Source organism: Poecile atricapillus, chromosome 2, assembly GCF_030490865.1.
Source record: "Poecile atricapillus isolate bPoeAtr1 chromosome 2, bPoeAtr1.hap1, whole genome shotgun sequence".
NCBI lineage: Eukaryota > Metazoa > Chordata > Aves > Passeriformes > Paridae > Poecile > Poecile atricapillus.
In genome coordinates this window covers 71,138,949-71,164,087 of record NC_081250.1, presented here as the reverse complement: position 1 = coordinate 71,164,087, position 25,139 = coordinate 71,138,949, and the positions used below count along the sequence as shown (strand labels likewise).

Here is a 25,139-nt window from a genome sequence, read left to right as displayed (position 1 = left end):
ACAACAGCCAAGGAAATGATAATGGAACAAAGGGTGTTCTTACTGACTAAGTGTTAAGTAAGAGAAAAATGTTAGTGGTGTAAGTAGCATACCTTTTTTTCTCATGTGTATATGGTGAACTTTTCTATCGCCATACTTGGGCTGTCGAATCCCACAGTTGGATAAGGAATTCCTGGCATGATCTGGATTCATCCCAAAATTTAAATGGTGACTTGGGTGAGTCATGGCAAGCTACAGTGCAACACAGTCAGGAAAAAGAAGTGTTAAATGTATTTCTGCAAATGAAAAAAAACATTATCTTAGACTGATAGCTAGTAATAGTTATTTTTCAGTTTGAAGAAAGGTTACAAAGTGATGTAGTCAATCAGAAACTTGGTTCCAGCAATTTAAATGTAGGGTGAACTATTTCAGATGTCAGAAAGAAGCAACATTTATGCTCAGTCATCAATTTAACTAATTAACTTTCATCTCTTTTTTTCTTTAGAGAAAAATTAGTTTAGAAGAGAAAAAGCATGAATTGTCAATTTGCCTTAAGACTTTTGCTTACCAGCTTTGCTGACCTGATTTCAATACATTTGCTTATTTAAAAATATATTCACTCTAACACTGAACTATAAATATTCATATTAAAAATATAAGCAATTAGAAGAGCTTCTCAACCATCCATATTTGCATTATTTAAACATCTATAAAGCTCTCCAAGCTCAAAAAATGAAATAACAAGTACATTATTCCTGGCAGAGTTAATCACAAAACAACTCTTTCCCTCATGACTATAGAGGACTGACTCTTCAAACGGAAGGGGAATGACAGGACTCCTCCTGTTTTACCTTTGTACCACCAAGGATTACCATAAGCTTACTCTGCTGCTGACACCATCACTGCAGGAATGGCAGCAGCAAGTAGAACTACGGCTTGTTTTTCAGAACTCCATCTTGCAAACTCACACATTTTCTCCTTTTTTACACACACATAGATCAAAATATTGTGCTTGTATAAAAGTATGTGTGCATGAAACTTGTGCATAAAAAAGAAACACTGGAAAATACAAGCTGCAGAAAGTTACTTCTGACACACATGCAGGACTGGTGCTGCAGACTGTGAGCAAAGACATTCAGTAATTAATTCAAACATTGTCTGTTGCTTTCTAAGCATAAAACTTAAAGTCAAATTATATTTAATCAACAATAAGAATTTTCTCCAAGTCCTTTCTAATTATTCCTTGATAGTATTACAAAGTTTGTTTTAATTGAACATTCTCAAATTCTGCTCCATCTGGACTAGATGACACATTACAGCTTTTCTGAATAGATAACTCAGCATAACCTTTTTTAACCTGCTTGTACTTTAAAAAGAATACACCATGATAAAATAGGTAACAGTAAGCACAGAATTATACATCTAACATTGCCTATGCTTAAGCAGATGACTGACACTATATACATTTTTAAAAAGCTGTTCCTCTTTTGGAAAATGTTTGTAGGTTTTAAATAAATGAGTATAGGGACAAAGAAAAAAATAAAAACCACATTTGTTATAACCAAACATGACTAATGCTTAGACATTTGATTTTTATGCTTTCATCTCTTTCTGATCAGAATTTACTTGTTGGTTTGTGTGTTTGGCCACAACATTTTGAAAGTTACCATCACTGCATTTTTATATTTGACATTAATTCAAAGAAAGCCTGCCAACAACCAAATCTTAGAAGATACTCAATGTTTAGTATAACTTGCAGTAGGAAAAGGCCTAGAAAACCAGAAAAGCTGTGAGAAAAGACATTTCCTTAAAATAATTTGGGAGTAAAATCTCTAAAGAAATACAAAAACTGCCATGTTTTGAACTTAGTCCAGTCATTGGAGAGAAATGACGCTTACTTCAGAAGTTCTGAACAAAGTCCCCATTTTCCTTCAGTAAATTAAAAATAAAAGTCTAACAGGAAAGGGGCCAGCATGCCAAGCATCAAGCTCAGAGGTAATCAGTTCCAAATATGCACTAATATAAAAGGCTGGTTACGTGATATGAATGCATCTAAAACAAGTAAGAAATTCTCCTCCCCAGTTCCTGCTCTTGCTTGTTAATAAAAAAATTTCATCACGTACTTGCAAAAATTAAGAGCTGAACAGAAGTTTGAAAACTTCTATGCACTATCTCCAAATGTAAAAAAAGGGCAATGTTTGAATTATTCTCTTTTGGAACAACTGGCTCTAAAAACAAGAAGCAAGGCACATACACTCATTTGCAGAATTCCCTATAAATACCTGAAAAAAGGAACTTAGAAATGAGTACTGGACAGTCTTTTCCATAACTGCATTTTTGTCTTGCTACACATTACAAGCAAATCCACATCTACCATGGGAGCAAAGGTAGGTGCAGTATCTATGTGAACAATCAACATCTCTATTTAGAAGTCTCTTAGGAAAATTGAAATTTTCCAAAGATCTGCAGTACAAGTAATCATGTTCATCCAAGCTGTGGCAATGCCGTGCATTTCAGCACTATGGATGAACTCAGTAATACCAAGAAGAGAAACCAGCAAGAGGTTGGGGTTTTCTTTTCTTATCTTACCTGCAGTAAGCACCTATCTCTGAAAGTGTAGCCTATCAATTTGTCCAAGTGCATCAAACACTGATGATAGCGGACATGGTGGGTGAGGACGGGAAGCATCATGGCATGCTGAAAAAACAAATGCAATAAGCAAAACCATTCAACTTCAGTGTACAGAGAACTCAGCTGACTGAGCTAAAAATACAAACACTTCCCAATTGTTACAACACTTAGTTTACTGTTTTGGTTTAAATGAGGAAAAAAAAATAAAAAATCATTGTTTCCCATCTTTCACTTATCAGAGCAATTAATTAATCATATGTTTTTATCTCCACAATTCTTCCCAGACTAAAGGAATAAACACATAAACCCAGTCTTCAACTTAAGTAACTTCAATGAGGTATAAAAAATGTCTGCTCACCAGTAGCAGCAAATTTCAAGAAGCTACAACTGAATACAATGCTATAGGTTTGTACCTTTTCACTTAACACCCTGCTTCAGAAATGAAGAAATATCACTTCTGCTCTGCCTCATTACATTAAGGAAGAAAGACTTTACACCACTTTAGCCAGTTTTCACCAAACAACAGTAGCTACTCAATTTTCAAGCACAGTTGTGCCCTGCTTCACTTCCTTTTGAGGAAGAATTATGGGATTTTTGAAATGCTGCTGTCTGGCACAGCATTTTTTAGCACATTTAATGTGCTAAAAAATATCAGAAAGGTTGCTGTTTGTCTATGAAACAAAGTGGTTTTTTGTTGGGGAAAACGTCAATAAAATTGAAAAAAACAACAACTCTCTTTTGTAACAATGGCAGTCCCCCTTGCTGTGTTTCAAAGAAGGAATTCCACACTAATATTGACTTTGGATGCACCTGGGTTGAAATAGGCAATTAGTATAATTTATCAGTAAAGCAGTATAGCAAGTATGATATCAATATCATAATTCTTGTGTAAGAATGAAAAGAGAAACAGAAGAAATGCAGAACATTTATGCATGAGACCATTTGTGAACTAGTTTTTTCTAATCATTCCTATTACTGACATGACATGAATATATTCAAAATACAGGTGTATTTTAAGGGCATTAAAATCTCAGGGCTGTCATAATTCAGAAAGAGGATTCTGTATGGTTAGAGGAAACAACAAGCACACAAAGTAGATGATGTATAATTTACAGAATAAATGATGTTACAGATTTCTGCAGGTCACTAACAACAGAATAGCAGAAAATACAAACTGGTGAATGTTACAAGATCAAAAATTAAGACTAACCAATGGCAAGACTTTCTGTTTAAGTAAAAGACCATGAAATTCCTGAGAACTGAACACAGAGCTGGAAGGCGATCACAGAATCATTTAGATTGGAAAAGACACCTAAGATGATTGAGTCTAACTGCTAAATTAACACTGTAAACTCCACCAATTAAACCATGTCCCCAAGATCTTTATAAATACCTCCACCAATGGTGACTTCACCACTTTCCTGGGCAACCTGTTACAATGCTTAGTCACCTTATCTACAAAGAAATTATTCCTAATATCCAATTTTAAGCCCCCTTGGTACAACTTGCAACCATTTCCTTTTGTCCTGTCACTTGCTGCCTGGAGAATACACCATGTTCCACCTGGCTACAGCCTCTTTTCAGGCAGATATAGAGAGTGATATGGTCTCCCCTTGAGCCACCTTTTACCCAGGCTAAGCAACCCCAGCCCCCCGCAGCCACTTCTCAGACTTGTGATCCAGACCCTTCAGAAAGGCACACTGCCCTGCTCTGGACCTGCTCCAGCACCTCAGTGTCCTTCTGGCTGTGAGGGTCCCAGAATTGAATGCAGGATTCAAGGTGCAGCCTCACCAGGGTCAAGTACAGGGGGCTCTGCTGCCCTGCTCCTGCTGGCCACACTATTGCTGATACAGGCCAGGATGCCCTTGGCCTTTTTGGCAACCTGGGCGTACACTGGCTCATGTTCAGCTGGCTGTTGACCAGAAACTCCTCACTGGTCCTTTTCTCTCAGAGGAAACAACCAGCTAACAGCAAGAAAAAGACTCCCTGGATCTCCAAATGGAGAAATATAAAACCACTCCAAGCAGAATTAGGAAGTGTAGGTGAAGTTTTATTTTGTTACCATGTCATTCATTTTGAGTTTTTTGGGGGGTAATTTGTAAGAACATCCCTTTTATCTCCACATAAACTGTAGAGATGTGTTTCCTATGTGTTCCTTCATGGAAGGAATTAACTGAGAAACACCAGAACAATCAAACCTGAAACTGTTTCACAGGACAACTCTGCTTCCCTGCCTCTATGGTCCACTGTACTAGACAGATTTAACATTCTTTACACTTTACCTGTGCCCCTGCATTTGATGACTGAAATACCAAGTTTCAGACTTTTATCAGCTGTAGTGCAGTGAACAAAGAATTGACAGACGCCTGAGAACACACTGAAAGACTTTGACTCTTGAAGTTATATTGATAAAATGCTGCTTTCCTGGCACTAACTACTTGATTGACTGATTGATTTAATCAACGTCCATCATCTTGGATGTGGCTATTCAATGTTTCTGATCTTTTATGCATTTATCTCTTAAGAAGAGATGTTTTTAAAATATGTATGATTTAAAATATTTTGCATGTCCTTTTCTTGCAGCAGCTAGCACAGCAAGGCAGAGACTCTCTCAAGTGCCCTCAGATACTGCCATCATCCCCCCAGACAGCAGGTGCTCCTGACTGGAAGCTACTAAGGGGAAGCAGGTGAGCTGAAGTATTTTGGAATGCATGAAATGCTGAACACTCTACACTGCTGTTGAGGGCTCACCAGCAACAATGGTGTGGGTGGAGAGGGGGGAAACACGTGGCATCTTCTCAGCATAGCCAGATCCTGCCACACTGTGTAAGTGCTGCCCAGCTCAGTGGCCAAGTACTGCTTGATATATGGGAAGCTTCAAGTGAGCCTGTCAGAACTCACACATTTTACACTTTTTTTGAACATTCCACTTACCATTTTTACTACCCTTTCAAGCAGTTCATTTCTAAGACAGCAAAGACCAGTGTCATTAAGGCTACGTGGAACTCGGAGCAAGTATAAGCTATCATGAGTGACTTAAAAGAGTTTCAATCTTCTAAACTGCAATACTTTTAAAATCAGTAATTTTAAATTGCTGCACTTGAGCTCTGCCCCTAGAGCTGATTTACAAGTATTTAGCTTTAGTCTACTTTAATCTGGGAAAAAGCATGTAGCAACAGCAGCAATCTTTCATTTTACAAACATACAGTTCCTGTTCTTGGCCTCTCAAAGGAATCAAGTCAAAGGACCTTCATACCAGAACTGGCTGATTTAGATATTACAGCTGCAGATGGGCACAAAAATTGTGAAATAGCTTTATTTTTATCATTCTTTGGTGTTTCGCTGTCCTTCACTAAATTAAACAGGAATATTCAAGATATTAGGAAATGCATCACAAAAGATATTATGAATAACACAGAATGGTTTCAAAGTGCCTAAATTGGAAATTTACACTGTTTACTTAAGCTGTAAAAACAGATACAGTTCACAGCAAAAAAATTAGGAAAGGGTTGTAATTTTCTTCAGCTATATGAGGAGATACTGTGCAACTATTCTTCTTCTACTTCAGAAGCAATTGCAGAATCACAAAAAATGTTTAAGACAGAAGAAAAGCAATTTTAGTTACTAGCATTTCTCTCACTGTAGAATTTCCCCCTTTGGCCTGACCAGACTTCTAAGATTACAACAGAATTTCTACCTCTACCCTTGGCCTAGCAACCCCCCTAATTTATAATTCACATTGTTAAGCTAATATTAAAGTTTAATGCATTTAACTCTTAAATAACATCTCCAAAACAGCAGCTAAAAAAATAATGGAAGTATAAATCTAGTATAATTATTTGGCTGTTACCACTACTCAAATTTTACTAATACAAAACTAAATAAAAATTGCACTTATTTTTATCATATCACAAAGCTGGCGGCTGTCAACTGTTTCAGAATACGATCTGACAGAAACATGTTCCTTCGAGATGTCATGCATATGAAACAGAGTATCTGAAAGATATCTTTCTACTGAGGCTCAGGTGTTTTAATCCAAACGTTAGGTGTGGTGGGATTTTAGGATTTTTTTATGTTCTTTCAAGTAAAAAGATATTTCTTCATACTTTACTGTAAAACTTGGGGTGTTTTCAAAAGCTATCTAAATAAAAAAAAAATATTAAAATTTAAATATCTAAAACTAAGCCAGTTGATGGATTAAGGGTTCCACACTAGACTCAACATCTGGCAAACCTCCAGCCTCAAGCTGGCCATTCCTAACCCCTCTCCCTTGCACTGATCAACCCCTGGCAGAAAATCTTAAATTACCTTTTTTGTGTGTATAAAGGGGGTGGACAGAACATGAGAATAGTTCCCTAGATCAACAGATATTACTGAGGTATTTATTTCCATTTGGTTCCTCAGCCTAGAACAAACCCTTCCAAAGGTAAATGGCAGCTATCAAGAAAATACATCTCTTTTCAGTCACCTGGCAGACGTCAGAGCGTATCCCTGTTTTCCAGAATCCCTGGCTGCTCAACTCCACAGTCACTTCACGTCTCATTGTGTTCTTCTGACGAATTTTCTGCAGTGCTTCCTAAGCAGGGAGAGAACAGAGCTCCTGTGAAGAACTTGCTACAGCAAAGCACACCAATGCACACACCAGTGTGTTCACAATACCCATGAAAGGTTCAGTTTTGGTGAGCAGTTTCTAGGGCTGGTACAGATCTGACAACTCCCAGCCGCACACTGGCAGATGTGCTGGAATACAGTGTAGACAGAGGATTTTGGTAAACCAAGGAGAAAACAGAGGTGACTACATTTTTTTTACTACAAATGACAAAACAAACCAGTCCAACTCATACATTGATACATACATAAGTAAGATAAAGCCCTTACAATGAAAGCACTTTCTTTACCAGATGTACAAAACAACCTCTTCATTCATGTCCATCACTGAGAGTACTCCTGGTTTGAACTTCAGGAGGAGCAAAACAGGCTTTGCTTTGTCATCTTGGCTACTTAGCAACAGTTCCTGTTCAGCTATGTCACTATGCCCAGTCTGGAAACAGGGTCAGCATTCAGCAGTCCTGGAGACTAATGCGGATTGAAATCTACCAATTTTATTTCAACAAAAATTTTTAAAAATATGTTTTACCTTGGCCACTGGCTATTTGGTGGTGTGCAAACAATTTGTCTTAAGAAACCATGAAAGAGTCAGAATCATTAAGCGATTTTGACAGTATCATTAAAAGAAAATACTTTCTGTAAAATGAAATGAAAGAAAAACAGATGAAATAAATCTCTTGATTCCAATACTATAATGCCCTAGGGTGTGCAAGCTCCCTATACAGCATGAAATAACCATAAAGACTCCCCTCAGTGCTCTGCCTTCTTCAGAACACAAAGCTCTTCAAAGCCACAACTTATCCTGCCTCTCCTTCTCCTTTTCATTACAGGGCACTTGCTCAAAGCTGTCTCTTTCTAGCTCCCAGTTTGAAACCTGTGAGCATATCTAGGCAGGATCAGGCTCTGTTTTCTGATTTGCAGAGACTCACAGGTATTTCCATCAGGTGCATCTGTCCAGACACAGATTCATCAAACCTCAGACACCTCAATAAAGAGGTGTCTAGGGTAGGACGCTAGTTAGCCCTGGCTCCTTTTATATTCAATGAAGGGGATAAATGGCTTCAAAAATGCATTTCTCCCTCCACTGACTTCAAAGTGAGCCTTCAGGTCCTAATTTATGCACCTGCTGTAAATGCTCAAAGTTAGGTTAGAGGAACAAAGCCCCAGGCATGACCTTGTCACAAACAGTATCATTGTACAACCTCACAGCAGTGGATGACTGATGGCACAGGGAACAGAGATGCTGCCAGCACTGCACCCCTTGTGCATTGTCAAAGGTGTGTCATTGAGTTTTTCCTGAGAAAGGTGCTACAGTGTTTGCCAGACCTGGCTGTATTTCAGTCTGACTGGCTCAGGAGCACACCATAATATTTGATTCATTATCTTTAAAAGCCCATGTACCACTCAGGTATAGTCCTGCAGCTCCTTCTGAGTTACTGGCACCTCTGGCAAATATATAGATTATCCTCACAAAAAGTTTCTTTCTGCTTTAGCCCTGTATGCCTCCCTCTTGGCAAACTACTTGTAAAACCCATTATCCTATAATAGAGTCTAGAAACAAAAATCAGTAGTCCACAGCAAGTGCTAAATAACAACTTCTGGAGCAAAATATGATCACCCCCTTACAAACAATCTGCTACAATTTTACAAATGAGCCATTAACCCCTAATGAAAATATGCCCATAAAACAACGGTCTCCTACTTGCTCTGCGTGTAGTTGTGGCAAATAAAAACCATCTCCTATAAGTACAAATATTTCTTAACCTTTTCAACTGTGGCACAGTTCAGTCACAATGTTGTGGGGTTTTCTGTTTTCACTTACAAGTAAGGAAGCCATGGGCTTATTTAATATCAGCATTAATAAATGTTTACTAACACTCTTACTCACACAACAGCTTACTATGCCTTGTAACAATGAAAAAAATCAGGTGCAATGTCATATATATCAAACACTAACTGCAACCAAAAGTAATTCCAAAAGTGCAATTTCTGAGACTTCCTCAATAAATGGGGGAAGTCTCAGGAATCACACTCCATGGTTCTCATGGGTCCTTCCCAAGTCAGGGTAGTCTATGATTTTATGAATAATTAGTGTTTCTAATCAATAAATAAAAATACAAAACCACTTAATTAAATACCATCCTGTACTCGAGAAGTTAATTACTGCCCTATGTAGTCCTTACATAGGCTGTCAAATTAAGAGTGCCCAATAGACAGGCACCAGACAAATTCAAAGCCTCAGTCCAAGAGTTTATAGAAATAGATGGGTTGGTTTATGCTATATTTAGGAGTCTTTGTTTTTCTACTTTTAATTCCTAATTGGTTGAGCATTTGCACTTAGGAAATGCTTATTGTTCATCACTTTGTGGGGAAAAAAACAAAAAGAGCAAAATATCTTGTCTATCATACAACAACCGGATGATTTCAAGTCAAAGATCCTAAGGAATGTCATTATACCACCTAATAAATTACTTTTTATGCACACAAGTGTGGCAGTTTTTATCTCAGAAGAGAAATGTTTAAAATTACGAGCCAGTTAAAAGTACATTACGAAAGAAAAAGTCCTTCTCTATGCGAATTCTTGAAACCATTAATGGCAACAGCTATAAAGAAGTTATGGTTCCATAACAATAATTTCTATAATTGGGTAAAAAACTTGCAGCAGTTTGACAGCTGAAAAAAGAAAAAAAAACCTCACTCAACAACAAGCATGGATAAAAATAAAATCTGTGTTAAGAGTCTGGAAAGAAAATATTTTGTAAAGGATTTCTGTTGTTTCCAGAAACAGGGCTATCATTCCATCTTGAATTATAATGCTCAATTATCAGTTATAGGCAGGTCCAGAATACCTCTCTTTGTGATAACTTCTGTTTATCAGCCTGTTTGACTTTGGGACTATTAGCCAGTAGGTGACGCAGCTTCACATAACTCTTCCACAGCTTTTGGTATCTGCAGGACAAAACCAGAAAATACGTATTTTGGTCAATGAGCATAAATCTCTGTTTGTCATTAGGAACACACCAGCTGCTAATAATGCAAACAACATATACAAAGAATGTCTACAAGTACCTCTTTTACAGAAATAAAATAATTTCAAGGCATCTTCTGAGAGGTGACAGTGCCTGGGTAGCTGCTCCAGCAGGCTGGGCCACGTAGCAGAGAGGAGGCATTAGTGTGCAGAGTGAGGTAAAGAACAGCAAAGATCAGGGCAGGGCCCAGGTCTCCCAGATACCCACCCATCCTCCCTAGAGGGCCACCTCTGCAGGCTGAAAAGAACTGCCAGCCCCTGAACTCAGTTCTGGCAGGTGAAAACTTCTTCTCCACATGGTTTACCTATCACTCACTGCAAAAGAGCAGCACCCTTCCCCAGGAAGGGTCTGTCCTTACACCGGCCCAAACATTTTAGTGAAGCACATGAGGAAGAGCTCTCCAAGTCACTTGCAACATGCAACTGTGAAAGGTGAAATGCAAGTTTTGTTCCCTATGGGCTTGTGCTGAACGGAAAGAGCAATTCAAGTTATTTCTGTGATTGGCACATACTTAAGTTTTCTGGTTTTCTCCAACCATCTAGCCTTTTCTTATTTTGGTGGTGTCTAATTACACACGAACCCCAATGACATTTTCCTTGGTGGGAGTCCCTCAGTGATCTAGCACAAACTTCCATCACGTCTGTAAGAACTTACTCCATTTGAAGACAACATCCCACCATTATACTCAACTGCAACTGACCAACAGCTTCAAAAGTTACAATGGGAGGAGCAACAAAGAGAATGGTGATAGGGACCTTGTGTCCTTAGGAAACAATGCTACCTTCAAAATGTAAACTCTGTATTCAGGACAACCCATAAATCAAACTTTAAATAGGATAAAGGAAATTAGAGGCCAGAGGAAAGAAGTTTACCCAAGTTAGATTTTTCTCATATTTACATTTTAAAAGAAGATCCTCCCCAGCATCAACTTAGGGCAGTGGTTTTATTAGCAAGTTTTCATGTTAGTGGCTTAGCAGTCAATAAAGCAGCAGCTCTTCTACTATTTCATAATCTTCCTAGCATCCCACATTAGCAAACACATAAACAAATCTTTTCTTATTGGCATTTTTTCACTAGCTATTTCTCTGCAGCATTCTTGAGTGTATACTCTCTGCCTCTGGACATACTGGTATTTTTCAGTCTACAAACATCTGAAATGGTCAATCCATAGATTTTTCTCATGCTTCATTCACTGCACTTTTGCGATCTGCAGAATAGCACATCTATTTTCGACAAATCACCATGTGAAAAAGAAAAATGAGTTAATGAATAAATCAACCAACACAGAAAGAACAAATGCCTTGAGGAAGTTTCAACCCAAAAACAAGAACCTGAAACTGTAATCTACAACACACATTTTTCCACCCTTTGATAAGGGTGAAACAAGCTTTGTTATTGCAATTAAGTTTGAGACTTAATAAACATATTATCCTTACAAAAAAAATCTGTAAGAAAAGACACATTAAAGGAAAATCTCTTCTGGGTGCACATACACCAGAGTTAAGTCTGACATTTATGATGGCACCACAGAGGTTTTTCACAAAAAATGCTTTGTTACATTGATAAAACAAAACATACCTACATTCTGTAAGCAGGTTAAAACCCAAAACAAAAAACAAACCACAAGTAAATTTTAACGACAAAAAAAAAAAATGTGTGGGAAGAATAATTTTTGTCTCTTTATACTATTTTAAATGAAAACTATTAGAACTTTACAAATACTAATAAATTCAGCAACCAATTATTAGAGATAATCCTTATATTTTTGCCTCCTATTATTTCTTTTTGATGGACAAGAAAACAAAAAGATAAAGAGGTATGTTTTAAAGATAAAACTAGTGATGAAAGCAAAAAAAACCTGGTTTATTATCTGGATTAGCACTCAATACTCCCACTTCCTGACATGTTGGATTTACAATTTCCCAGCAAGCAGTTGCAAAAGAATACAACTGTCATACATGCGCATGAGTGTTTGGGCCTCAAAACTGCAGATCTGTTGAGCATTTTGCACGTAAGTCATCCTCTCTTTCTACACTTTTGTTATTCATATTGTTGCTGCTACTGTTTGTTTTCTTGTCTCATTGCTGTTTCCACTTTCAACCCGTGATCTCTGCCTTTTTGTGTCTTTCAGTGGAAGGGGAAGGAAGTGGCTTGTGGTTCTCTTATTAGTGGAAGTACTAAATTGGGGAATACTATTCCTAAATCGCTGCATTGAGGAAAAACACAACCTTAACTACACAAGCACCAGAGACAGGCTTTTTATTGTCATCATGCAAAAAAGCAGATGTCCCAATCACTGGAAGAATTCCCTGAAATAGTCAGAGGTTAAGAAAAGAATTTGGAACAAAATCCAATCATCAATTTTTTATGTCCCTTCATCAATCCACAGTGAATGAGTATTTTTTGCTCTGCCTGAATCTTCCTGATTGCCTCTCCACTCCTTCTTCACATTCCTCCCAAACTCTTAACAGAATATAAAAAGCACAGAAAAGTAGCATGGGTGGAGTAGCCTCCAAGCTAGGAAGCACCATGTAGTCATGATCCTTCAAAGCACAGAAAGAGATGATTAAGTAGGATATGGCAGTATGCAAGAAACAAGTATCACGAAGTAATCAAACATAAAATGACTATATTATTCCTTATTAGATGTGAGACCTGAAGAACATCTAATTAAACAATCAAGCAGCAGCTCTGGAATAAAAACCATTACTTTTGCATATGATGTACAACAGTACTGGTTAAGTGATTACCTGAAATTTTCTCCCTGTCAGTGGCATAAAGATTCAAACAGTGATTTGAGAAATTTAAAAACATCCATTTAGGGCTGTTTAACAAAATGACTTAAACGCATCCTCTAGCTCAGAAGTCTATACGCTACAGACATTAGGAAGCTTGGGTAATTATTTCTCCTTCTCTGCCTTCCTGTTATTCTCCCACCACTGGCCTCTCAGAGAAATAATGTGGAGCTTGAGGAACCACCTCTTGCTGGACCCAGAAGAACTGCTGTCAGATTAAGAAGTTTCATACCACACATGCAAGCATGTTTACTTCAGCAGATCCTGAATTATTCCAGAGAAAAAGTTATTCCTCCTATTTTCTAATTAGCAGAAGCTTGTGTCCAATGCCATAAGTGCTAAGTTTTATATTGGACTCAACTAAGCACATAACCAAGCCCTACTTAAGGCACAAATGGCAACAGTAATGAGTTCTTGAACAAAGAAAGAAGGAAAAGCATCTTACTGAGGATCTCCAGCATAACTGAGTTGAGCAGGTCGTATCCCAAAGTGTACAATAATAGGGAACGTAATTACATCAGGATTGAATTGTTCGCGGTCTAGTTGATCAATACGAACTGAGCTGGGTTTCTAGGAGAAAAAAAACAAAGTGCAACTAAATTGACAACAGCTCCATGGAAAATTTACTGCCTCATGCCCACACTATCCAGGAAACACAAAGCAACAACATTCCAAACTTAATAAGATGCACAATAAAGTAATCATTAATACTGTTATAAACATTTGGCAACAACAATAACTGAAACAAAATTAACTAACCTAACATTCAAAGAAAATAAAAAAAAGGCCTTTTAATTTTAAACACCTGGAAATTTACTTTTACTATTTCCAAGAACTTAAAACACCTTTCTCTGGTCAAGCATCACATCAGAAATAAAAATAAGGATTAGCATTCTGGCATCCCAGAATCCATGTGCCTGAGCAGTTTGCTAAGATCAGGTTGCCTCTCTAATTTTAGTTCATGATTTCCCAAAGCAAATGAAGGCATTATTAGATCCATTCAATCACACTAACTAAACAGCATCAAAAAAAATCTGTCACGCTACTCTCAGCAAAGGCTCCTAGGCTTATGTGTACAAGGAGGAATACAGTCTTGTATAATGAGTAGACTTTTGCCCTTTTTGCAGTTCAAAATAGAAGCTCTTTTTATTGTTAAAAAGGACAGTGCGAAAGAAGGCAACTTTTGCTTCAGCTCTATAAATGCAGAGAGTAAGTAATTGCACATCACTGTAGCAGACATGCTGCTCACAGAGCTTTTGATCACTTACCCAGCATATTTAAAAACTCAGCTGAAGGTGCACAGTTTGTCTCCAAGTAAACAACTTCTCCATTACCTGTCAAGCTGCTTTGTAACATGCCTGCTTACTCCTCACTTTGCAATCAGCTGGATGAGGCCAATATATTTTGCTTGTCTTAGGTTTCAGAAAAAGGGCATTACTTCGTTACTTGCATTTCAGAACTTCTCATTTAGCACTGTAAAGTTGCCCTTAATGACGAGTTTCACTGTTACAGAAACAGCTCCCACCATTTTCTTCACAAAATAATAAAATCTGTGTCAAAGAACAAAGCATTTACCCTCCAAACCACCTTGGTGGAAATGATCACAGGAATAATTTTCTGCATGGATAAGCAAGCCAATTCTATATATGGCCACAATTTCAATCTATTCTAGAAAAACAAAAACTTACTTAAAAGCTTGACTTTCAGATACAGAAATATTTTCCAAGGGAAAAATTCTTATCAGCTTCCCTTTAGACAAGATGACTGAACATAAAGTTCCATCTCACCAGCCAAAAAAAACATAAGTGGAAAAAAATATTAAGGTTAATTAAGAGTTAACTTACTTAAATTAGTTGAATTTTTTTAATTAGTTAGTTAAAGCTGCTGGTTTCACAGAAGAAAAAAAAAAAAAAAAAGAGAGACAGAAAAGGTCTTCCCCACAGCACTTCTGATGAAAAAGGATTAGAACAAAAAAAGCCCTAAGAAAATAATGGGCGAGATTTATAGCAGACTGAATGCTGTTCCTTAAAGAAGAGCTTAAAGTCCTGATTTTAAGAATGAAATAAAGTTTAGTTTTTGAGGGATTGTTTTTTGTTTTTTGGGGGATTGCACAAAACCAGCTTGAAAAGTTTTTATCTTCTTGTAAGTTGTTTGTTGGTTCTCCTCACTTTTAATATTAAATTGAGGAACTTCTCTCATCTCTGTATCCCTTAAAAAAGCAGCTTTGATACACCACTCCTCTGAGAACCATGACAGCAAAATATAATTAACAGAATATTAAACAATAATTTTACTCAATATATCAATTATATTCAATACATTAAAAAAAAATACAGACATATTTTAGATACTTAAACAGAGGCAATGAGATACTCAAAAGCGTCAAAAGGACATCCTTCACTATGCATACAGCAGGGTCTGTATTAAATGTGTGACCTCAGGACCACTCAAAACCAGATTCCATTTCCTAGACACTGCCTTGCATTTTGTCACTCAGTTACACAGGTGTTCACAGATGGCTGATAGCAACCAGGACAAAATAACTTCTCCAAGACTTAATCACAGCTGCTCCCTCACTGACAGTTATGAGAGGGGTGTAGCTGGGTTATGCTTTTTTATTTCATCGTGAACATCAGCCTCCCCTCCAGTGCCCTTTCTGAAGGTTAAATGAACAAACAGCAACATAAGAAACATCGAGTCTAAATTGTGCACCAGCAGACAGGATGCAAGCAAATTAGATGTTATTCTTCCAGAGCTTATCCCTGTGCTCTTTTAAAAAAGTGCTTTGATAGACTATCCAATAATCACGACCTTGCCTTTAAAGTCACATCAAAATCAGAGAAATTCTAACAGAACAGAGGCCTGTTATTTTTGTTTCCTACTTCAAATCTCATCAACCAAGGCTCTGCTAACATTAGAACATAACATGAAATAGCATGCAGATGTAGTACAGAAGTATGTTAATATCTATCTATCTATGTAGTAGTAGTGAGAAAACCATCAATATTTTAGGAAGTGTCAAGTATGAAAGATGACTAAAATTTGTGAACTTCTAACTCTATTCCAACACAAAGTTTCATTGAACTAATGAAACACCAAGAACAAGTGAAAAAATTTTAAATAATGCTGAACTATTGTTAGTTAAGTGGGATTTATATCCTATTGAAGTTTTTCACATATATTGCATATATAAACACCTTATACTGAAAAAAAAATTAAATAAAATACACACATAAAACCTATATTTGATCACAAGAGGAATTATTACTTCTGAAGAGACACTGTGCAACAAAACAGACTTTAGTGGTTTTACTTCATTGTATCAAGTGGATATAATTCAATTGAATACATGTCATTTTCTAAAACAGCTTCATATTGTCTCTCCAACAGAACTGTTTTGTCTTTTAATGTTGTAAAATGCATAGGCAATAGTTTCATACTCTGTTTTTCACTTACATTCATAATCAGTACAATATGCTGCAATGTACAGGAAAAATCCATAAACTAAGTAGAATGCCATTGCAATCTTGAGAAAAAAAACATGTTCCAATGATGCCATTGTAACGTGACATTTCAAAGCACTACAGATTTCTTTTATGCTCACATATTTTGATGTCCACACATCTCTAAAAGCACTGTCTTGTAGAATTGTAAAGTTAATGCCAGTAAAAAATCACACAAGATCTCAGAATTAACACTACAGCTCACAAATCCCACTGCTTTGTACATACAGACATTTAGAGTTCTGTGACACAAGGAAGGAACATATATGCGTTCCCTCATGCAAAACAAAAAAGCAAGTTTTCAGCTAGCTGAAATCAACATATCTTTTGAAAAATAACTGAAGTTATGTTAGTGTATAGCATTCAGATGCTGACAACTTGTGGACCAGCATGTACCTTGTATCACAGAAACCACAGGCAAGTTAAGGCTGTTCAGGTTTTCTAACAATTTCTGTTATGGGATACTGGCTTAGCAATCATTTAAAGCAGCTGAAGTGGAATTTTCCATAGTGAGAGTTCACATGTATTTTTGTATTTCATGTTCTCAGAAACAGACTTGCTTGTTGTTTCAAAAGTTTTACTTCACTCAGAGTGAAATCAAGGGGAAAATTTTCTGACCCAAGCTATTATTAGCTTATTAAGTAGTTTACTAATATTATGCTGCCATGCCATACTTAAAAATATGAACTGGAAATATATATTTAGCATGCCACCCTAGCTGCAGTCTGGAGACAGGTTTTTCAGTTGAAAAACTAAATTCCTTCCTAGGTATGGTACCAAGTTACACTTTTTCTTCAGAAACTAAGAATTTGAGCTATGAGCAAAAGAGAGAAATGAAGTCAGAAAAAGAAAGGTATTACCGCTGAGAAAGCTGCATGTCAGTCTGAAATATTAGGTCCAAAATATGCCTCCAGTATTAAGATACTCTTGTGATACTGACCAAACTATACAAATACAACCCTGCAGTTTTTAGTGGACATTCATCTATACTTGTGACCCACACTTCTTAAAAGGGAAAGGCCAAATAATGGGCTGAATTCACATCCACACCAGAGTTGAAAGGAGCAGTGTTCAGAGAACATATACTTTAAAATACCAATTGTTTCAAAAATAATAAGGCCACAGGGGTTTCAAACTAGACACTGAAAATTAATACATGCATTAATTAATGTACATGAAATTTCTCAGTGTGAGTGAGAGCAACACAGAACCAATGTGGAAAAAACTACATAGGCAGAAAACACCTTTTCCATATTCAAGTCAGTGTCAAAACAGCACACATTAAATAGAACTGTCAATAGGGGGTCAAAAGAGGAAGAGGAAAGTAAATAGCAAATAGTTACTAATTCTCTGGTGCTGTGTCTGGGAAAGAGAATGAGATCATGCACATAAAGACTGAGAAAATAGGAAAGTTTTACATACAAAAACTATAGCTGCTTCTTTTAACATGCACATTGAAACAGTGCCCATCTCAAAATACACCCTTCAGTACTGATATGCAGCAGCAGAGGGGACAATTCAGGGTTGGAACCAGTCGATAAACTGTTCCTACTGCAATCTGCAAGTGTCACTGCTCACCTCTTCCTATTTTAATTTAGCCTGTAACAAATTCTCTGAAAGAAGACATGTACGTGTCACTGGATAGCTCAAAAAAACAAAAAAATTATTCATTTGTTCTACCATGCCAGGGCTGGTAACGATCATCCCTTTGCATTCTTCTGCATATTTCTGCCATTCCAGTTCTTCCCACTGAAGCATGTTGGCAATCTCCTCTTCAGGCACCAGAGCTTTACTGCATCGTAACAAGTAGAGAAGAATCTGATGCATTGAGAGTACTTCTTTCCCTCCATCTTAAAACCATAAATAAAACAAAAAAAACCCACATTTCAGAGATTCATTCCTAAAACATGAGCATAAGAGAAAATATGGAGAACACAAACCATCTGTATGAGCAAAATAAAATGCAAAATGGTTAAGTCGTTTGACAAATATGAAGGCAAATGTTTTACTGATGAATACTGCACATGCATGAACACTGCTAAACTGAAACAGTAGCAGTAATGGTGGTGAGAGTAACAGTTCCATTGTACTGTAAATGTGAAGTTTCTAACTTGCCTGAATAAACTCTTAAATGAGTAAGCAGAATAACTAGTTATGTTGTCCAGTTATATCCTCCTTTTCACAATTTTATTATTCATTTTACAATAGCAGTTAAAAAGCCTCTAGGTGTTATGCGGCTTTTTTTTAAGAACACTCAAAATTTTACAGGATATTTCTGGATGAATGTAGTATGCTATCCCTGCACTTCAAACTCATCTGTAGTGCTTACATGCCAACAATGCAGTAATGAAGACTAAGAGCCCCACGCTGTCTTCTGTCACTAAATGAATCCAGGGCATGTGAAAATTACTAAATACCTCTGAGACCCCAGGAAAAACGCACAGCAAAGGCCACTTATAACAAAAGAAGACACTGAATTCTGACTGGCTTCAGGTAGACAGCTATAGATGAGGATATACAAACAGGAAAGGTGAGTGATGTCCTGATAGATCACCACTCACTGATCACTGACTATTCAAATTCAGTATGTCTGCTCATGTAAGTAAAATGTCACTGCATGTTCCCACAATGCTGTGACATACATCTAACTCCCTCCTTTAATAACAGTGTTAATTTGCAGGTATGGAGGAATCATCAAGTTTCAGCCCCAAAGAACACAAACGCTGATTTCCCTCTCTCAGGGACCAGAAAAAATCTGGTGTCCAGCCACTAAGTATGTTCTCTCTATCGCTACACCCACAAAAGAGAAATGGTGACAAACCAGAAGTAAAACATTAGAGCAATATGGGGGATGACACCACAGGCACAGTGGAAAAGCCTTGCAGAGCTGCTGCACAACAGCAGCACCATGTAAAATGATGTCCTCTACAAGATATGTGACGAACCAAGCCCTTCTCTTACTTCTGCTGGGATTACAGCACTACTGCACAGAAATGATGACAGGCAATGGTGTAACTTGGCCTCTCAGAACAACCAATTCCCTCAATTACTAAGATGGAATCTCAACTGGGGAAAATACACCCCAAACCTCACTAGAAACAGAAAATACTTCTAAACAGCTACAGGGACAGATTTTTAAATGTGCAAAGTTTTCATTCAAATTAAAGGGGGACTCCACTTACAAGTCTGCTCTTTGTCAACAGCTGGATTATACTCTTACACAAAAGGTAGCTCACACACACCAGTCACTAAAATGTAAGTGTATCCTTATCCACTGAAGGTTATGGACAGGTTGCTATAGACGCCTGTGCTAAATGAAAGTCAGAGACCCCTTCTAAATCAGAATATGCACTACTTGGGACCTCAGATGCGTTTTTTCTAGCTTTCTACTCTCTGAATATATTTATCAGCATAAAAACCTATGTAAATGAATACAATACAGCAACTGTTCTGCATGCTATGCATCTCAGTAAACCTAATATGACTAGCTCAGAGCTACCCCAAGGCCTGTCTCTAAGTAAATCCACATAGAAAACTTGACATCCCAAACTTCATTACTTTTAGACAATGTTAGGAAAGTAAGAAAGAAAAAGTAGAAGGGATGGGAAATCAGCAATTCATTCCTATCTTTAAAGAGACAGCTGATGGATGTGTGCAGATCTGATGCACCAACATCTTCTTTGATTACACATAAGAAGCGTTCTGCAAACATATCTGAAGGAAATAGATTTTCACTCTCTGTAAATTAAAAATCTTCAAGGATACATCAAAAAATAATCAATAAAAAATGAAAGCTTGATTAAAAAAAAACCTTTCAAAAAGATGCTAAAAGGTAACTATATATATGCAGAAGTATCAGGAAAAAGAAAAATTTTTAAAAAAGAGTTAGAAGGCTGGGGACCTTAAAGAAGAAGCAGCACACAGGAGTACATATTATAGAGACTTATCTCTCCCTATCAGTAAACAACCCAACAGCACAGAAAGAGCTGACTTCTAAACTAAAATTAAAAAAAATCAGAATATAAAAACCCTGAACAAAAAAGCACCCTCAAGCTACGCAAACTAGGCAGGACAGACTTGTTCTCATTTTCTGATGAGGTCAAGTTAATCAGCCACATGTGGCTTGATGGCTTATTTTGTAAATTGCTTCAGCAAAACCAAATCAATGTTTGCTAGCAAGCCTCAGAGCTCTGCTTCTGATTGAACAGTGCTGTGTATCCAGGAAGGAACAACAATTAGAAATACAGTCATCTAGCCATCAGTACTCTCCACAGTAACAAGCCAAAACTCATTTTGCTCCAGCTATAATTAATATCCCAACTCAGTTTCAAAGCCCAGACCAGAAAGCACCTCCAGGTCACAGTCCTCTTGATGAAGGCTGTTCCATGTTTCATCTGCACCCCAAGTCTCACAGCTGAAACACATCCTTCTGTCCACACAACCCTCCTGGAGCAATCACTGGCAGGATCTCAGCAGGACACATTTCCAGTGGAGCCATGACATTTACATCAACTGAAAGTCTGTTCTGGTGTCTTAGGATGTGCTAAATGCCTGTGTAAGCTGTTCACTCAAAATGAACGCAATGTGCCACATGGAATCTTGTCCTTGGCTGGCAGGCCAGGGTTGAACTGCATTGGAATGATGGCTTTTGTCTTTCACAAGGTCTAAGCTTGCATGAGGATAAAGAAACAATCAGGAAAACATGTGCTCAGGGGCACCAAGCATGCTGACCCTTGCACATCAAGAATTGTGTTCTAACCACATGGTACCCTGAAGAGCGGGGGGACAAGAAACGTGCGAGATTAGATAACAACACTCCTCAAATGCCACAGCTCCACCACAGAGCACACCAAGGAGGACCCAACACTGCCTAAAATGACTACAGACACAAAAGCTGGAAGCAAGACTTGGCCTGCTCACCTGAATTCCAGTTCTGAGTAAACCATCTGCACTGCCAGCAAGCACTAAAGTCTTCAGGTAGAAGCACCAGATCTCTGCACTGACTGAACTATTTGACTTGCAATAAGGGGTTTTTTTGTGGAGGTTTTTTTTACAGGGGCCAGGGTTGTCTTTTTTTTTTTTTCTTTTTTTTTCAAGTTTTTTCAGATCTAGTTTGTATAAAGCTGTACAATACAAACGTTACCTGGGAGAAATCTCACAAACCGCGGCATGAAGTGGTATCTGGGACAGGAAATAGAATCATTTTCAAGCGAAGGACCTTAAATACGAAAAAAATACAGAAAATTTATGAACAGCAACATATTTGCAAAAGAAGAAAAGAGGCAACTTTGCTGCAGATGAAATCAATGAATGGTGATTACATTTGATAAGGCTTGAGTTTCAATCCAAAAAGTACCAAAAAAAAGAACAGAGAGACAACTTGTAGTGAAAGCCTTCACACTGACAATTTAAAAGAAATCTAAATTAATTAAAAAATAATAAGAACCTAACAAAAAACCCAGTATTTTAAAATAAAACAGTCATAGAAAAAGATTGGTTTATATAATCAATTAATTATTACACTTAAGCCTTACTGGTACAAGCACTAGTTTATCTCCTCCAAATTAGTGGGGTGATTTTTGTTCACCATAACAAAGATAACATGGAAATTTTCACACTACTGTTCTGTGGGGTTTTTTTTTATTTTCCTATTCATCATATAAAGCTTTTCAAGAAAATAAAAAATGAACCTGTAAGTACCTGGTGTTTAAAAAAGAAAGAACAATCAGAAGCAGTGATAGGAGAGACAACACTGATATTAGAATATATTTACTATCAAACCAAAGGCTACACAAAATGTATTAAACCTGTGTGCTCCTCTGCTTAACTGCATTAAGTGCAGAGTGCAACTCCATAGACAAAGTCAAGACACCCTACAGCTTCTGAAATACAATTCCTCTGATACTCTCATTTCTCTTTCAGACCACAGGAAGCATTCTACTTTGTTGCAGTCTTCACAGAAACAAGTATTTTCGTCTTGTCAAAAGTCAGAAACATTCTGCCATAATGATAACATTAACTCTCCACAGCTTTCTGTATGACACTGCTTTTTGTACTGACTGCAGAGAAATACTGCAGTCAGTTGTTAGCTTGTAAAAGGAGAGAATAGTTTACCTGACACCTTGGCTTTCGAAATACCATGCACATGATACTATGTAGTATTAAACACACAGTAATATTTACTGATTAATTAAAAATAAAAGTTCAGGATTAAGGCAGAAATTTAGTTTATTATATAGCTGAATTTTGTCCCTCTCGTGGAAAACAGCAGTTACATTGCTATTTTGAGAATTGCTATTCTCTCAAAGAGAATGTTACCTTTAAGATTCCAGTCATACAGCTCCAAAATATCTTTGAATAGATATGAAGAGAACAGTTCAAGGCCTCTCACACAAAAATTCTGGGGAAACAAAAAAAATAGACAAAAATTATAAATATATAAAACTACAATACAAATAATGCCATTCATAATGTGTTAAATAAAACACAATGAAAAAACCAGTGTCTTCATATCTGCCAACCACTAGATCCTGGTTTCTAGAAACAGTATTGATATATTTGTAATCATCTACTCTAACATAGCACAGTAGTCTCTTCAGAAAGCATTGTCAAGAAAGAATGGTATTGAATCCTCTTCACTCAATGTCCGAATCAACAGTATAGGCAAAAATTATGAAGCTTCAATAATCTGCCAAGCACTAAACCCCCTTCCACCCAAGCAAGCTAAGAAGATTACACATTTCTGAGAAATATCTTTTTCATAGTTCACTTTTTCCCACATGCTCATAATAAATGTTTATAAATCACCATCTGTGGTATCACTATCACCTCTATAGCAAATATGACTACAACACAAATTGAGGATTAGGACCTAAATAGCCAATAGAAGAAGAAAAGAGATGAATTGAAAAATTAAAAAAAAAAATAGATTTTTTTTCATCAAGTGAGGAAGTGGTTCCTTCAGCAAACGAACATAGAAACCTTCCTGAACAAACAAAATTAGGCCAGATTGATATAAATTGTGTATGTATGATATCAGCCATAAATTCCAAACTCAACACCACAATCTCTTTCAAAAATCATTAGTAAAGATGGTCTGCAAATAATGCTGTAGCCGTTTACCCAGAAGCACCCCCCCAAAATGGTGATTTCCCTATTTTGCTTGGTGGCCATTTGTTGTTCCAGGTCAAGATTTGCAGACAACATAGTACATTCACTAACAAGAAATTAATTGCTTTGATCACATTATTCTTTCTGAGGCATTTCAGGGCTGTTGCATATATTTAGATGTTGCTGAGCAACAAAAAAAAGAGATAACTAGAAAGAAAAATGTATATATATATATGATTAAATTAATTACTGATCCTATCTTCATGCTTAATATGCAGGGGTGTTTCTGTATCTATACACAATGTTCCACTGCAGCGATTTACTTCACAAACTGGCTCCACCAGGCATTAATTAGTAATAAAAAACTCCAGTACAAACAGATTATGAACTCAATGTGCTTTGTTTGTATCCACAGGAAATTTGTTTTGGCAACAGCTTATATTGAGAACTGATAAGCAATCTTCAGAGCTTCAAACTTCTGATTAAGTTTCAGCTCTGCCATTGACTTACATGGTCCTGGCAAAGGAGTACCTCCATATGCCCTTTTTTTGTCAGATGTGAGAGAAGGGTAATGCCTAATTCAATTTACAGATACTGCATATAACTTAAAATGAAAGGAACCTATGGAAAAAAGCACTTCTTACTGTTTGATTTTAATATATGATAGCTAAGGTAGATGGATTTATGCTAGTGCAAGTTTTGTTTCAGCCACTCATTCAGAATAGAGCCAGCCTCTTAAGAGACCTCACAAGATGGAAAATACTGAAGAGTTTAGTCCATTAAACATGCCAACAACTCTTAACCCACGCTGACTTTTAGACTAGTTATCCATCTTACTTACCTCAGGCATCATCTCCTCAATGAAATGAATTGTATAGTCAATGTTAAACCTGATTACTTTGCATAGAGGAATCTGGAAGGAAAAGAGAAATTCATCATTAAAAACTATACAGCATTAAATGTAGAGTTAATACAATTTTGTATGCAAAGGTATTACTGTCTACTGAAAAGGGCACTTACAAACACAGCTGCTCTGGGGGATCATGCAAAGACAAGAACACAAGCACGTGTAAAGGGAGTACCAGTTCCAGCCTTCACCTCAGTAATAAAACACAGTGCTGACAGAAGGGATGCTGAAGGAAAAGTTAAATAATGCCATCTACTGGAGATTAAATTTTCTTTAGGAGAAAAAGTACACCTGTAAACTTCAGTCAACCTGTATCTTCTCTCACTCCGATATTTGCAAGTGAATTTGTTGTCTATGACACATCAGATAGCCAGAGTGATCTGAAAGCAAGGTATTTGCAGCACACTGCCAGCTGTGTCAGTTATACTGTTTTAAAATGCAGTTTTAAGTCAAAGCTACATTATGTTATAGCTTCAGGATAAATTACAGTTTTATACTAATTTCATACAATAAACATTCTCAATTTCGTCCAACTTGCAAGCAAGACAAACATTTAATTCTTTTTTTTCAACTTTTT

General features: G+C 37.0%; 1 protein-coding gene across 6 annotated transcripts in view; it reads right to left on the bottom strand.

The window, feature by feature from the left end:
- The window catches only part of DROSHA (drosha ribonuclease III), a 74,492-nt gene that overhangs the window by 30,648 nt on the left and 18,705 nt on the right, over positions 1-25,139 (bottom strand). For all 6 annotated transcript variants that reach the window (XM_058831419.1, XM_058831420.1, XM_058831423.1 and 3 more), the window contains 9 exons: positions 24,497-24,568; positions 22,864-22,945; positions 21,689-21,763; positions 18,226-18,395; positions 13,488-13,612; positions 10,068-10,167; positions 7,079-7,186; positions 2,569-2,676; positions 93-231 (listed from right to left, as the gene is read on the bottom strand). In XM_058831419.1, coding sequence (XP_058687402.1) covers positions 93-231; positions 2,569-2,676; positions 7,079-7,186; positions 10,068-10,167; positions 13,488-13,612; positions 18,226-18,395; positions 21,689-21,763; positions 22,864-22,945; positions 24,497-24,568 — 979 coding nt within the window. The remainder of the gene's footprint in view (positions 1-92; positions 232-2,568; positions 2,677-7,078; positions 7,187-10,067; positions 10,168-13,487; positions 13,613-18,225; positions 18,396-21,688; positions 21,764-22,863; positions 22,946-24,496; positions 24,569-25,139) is intronic.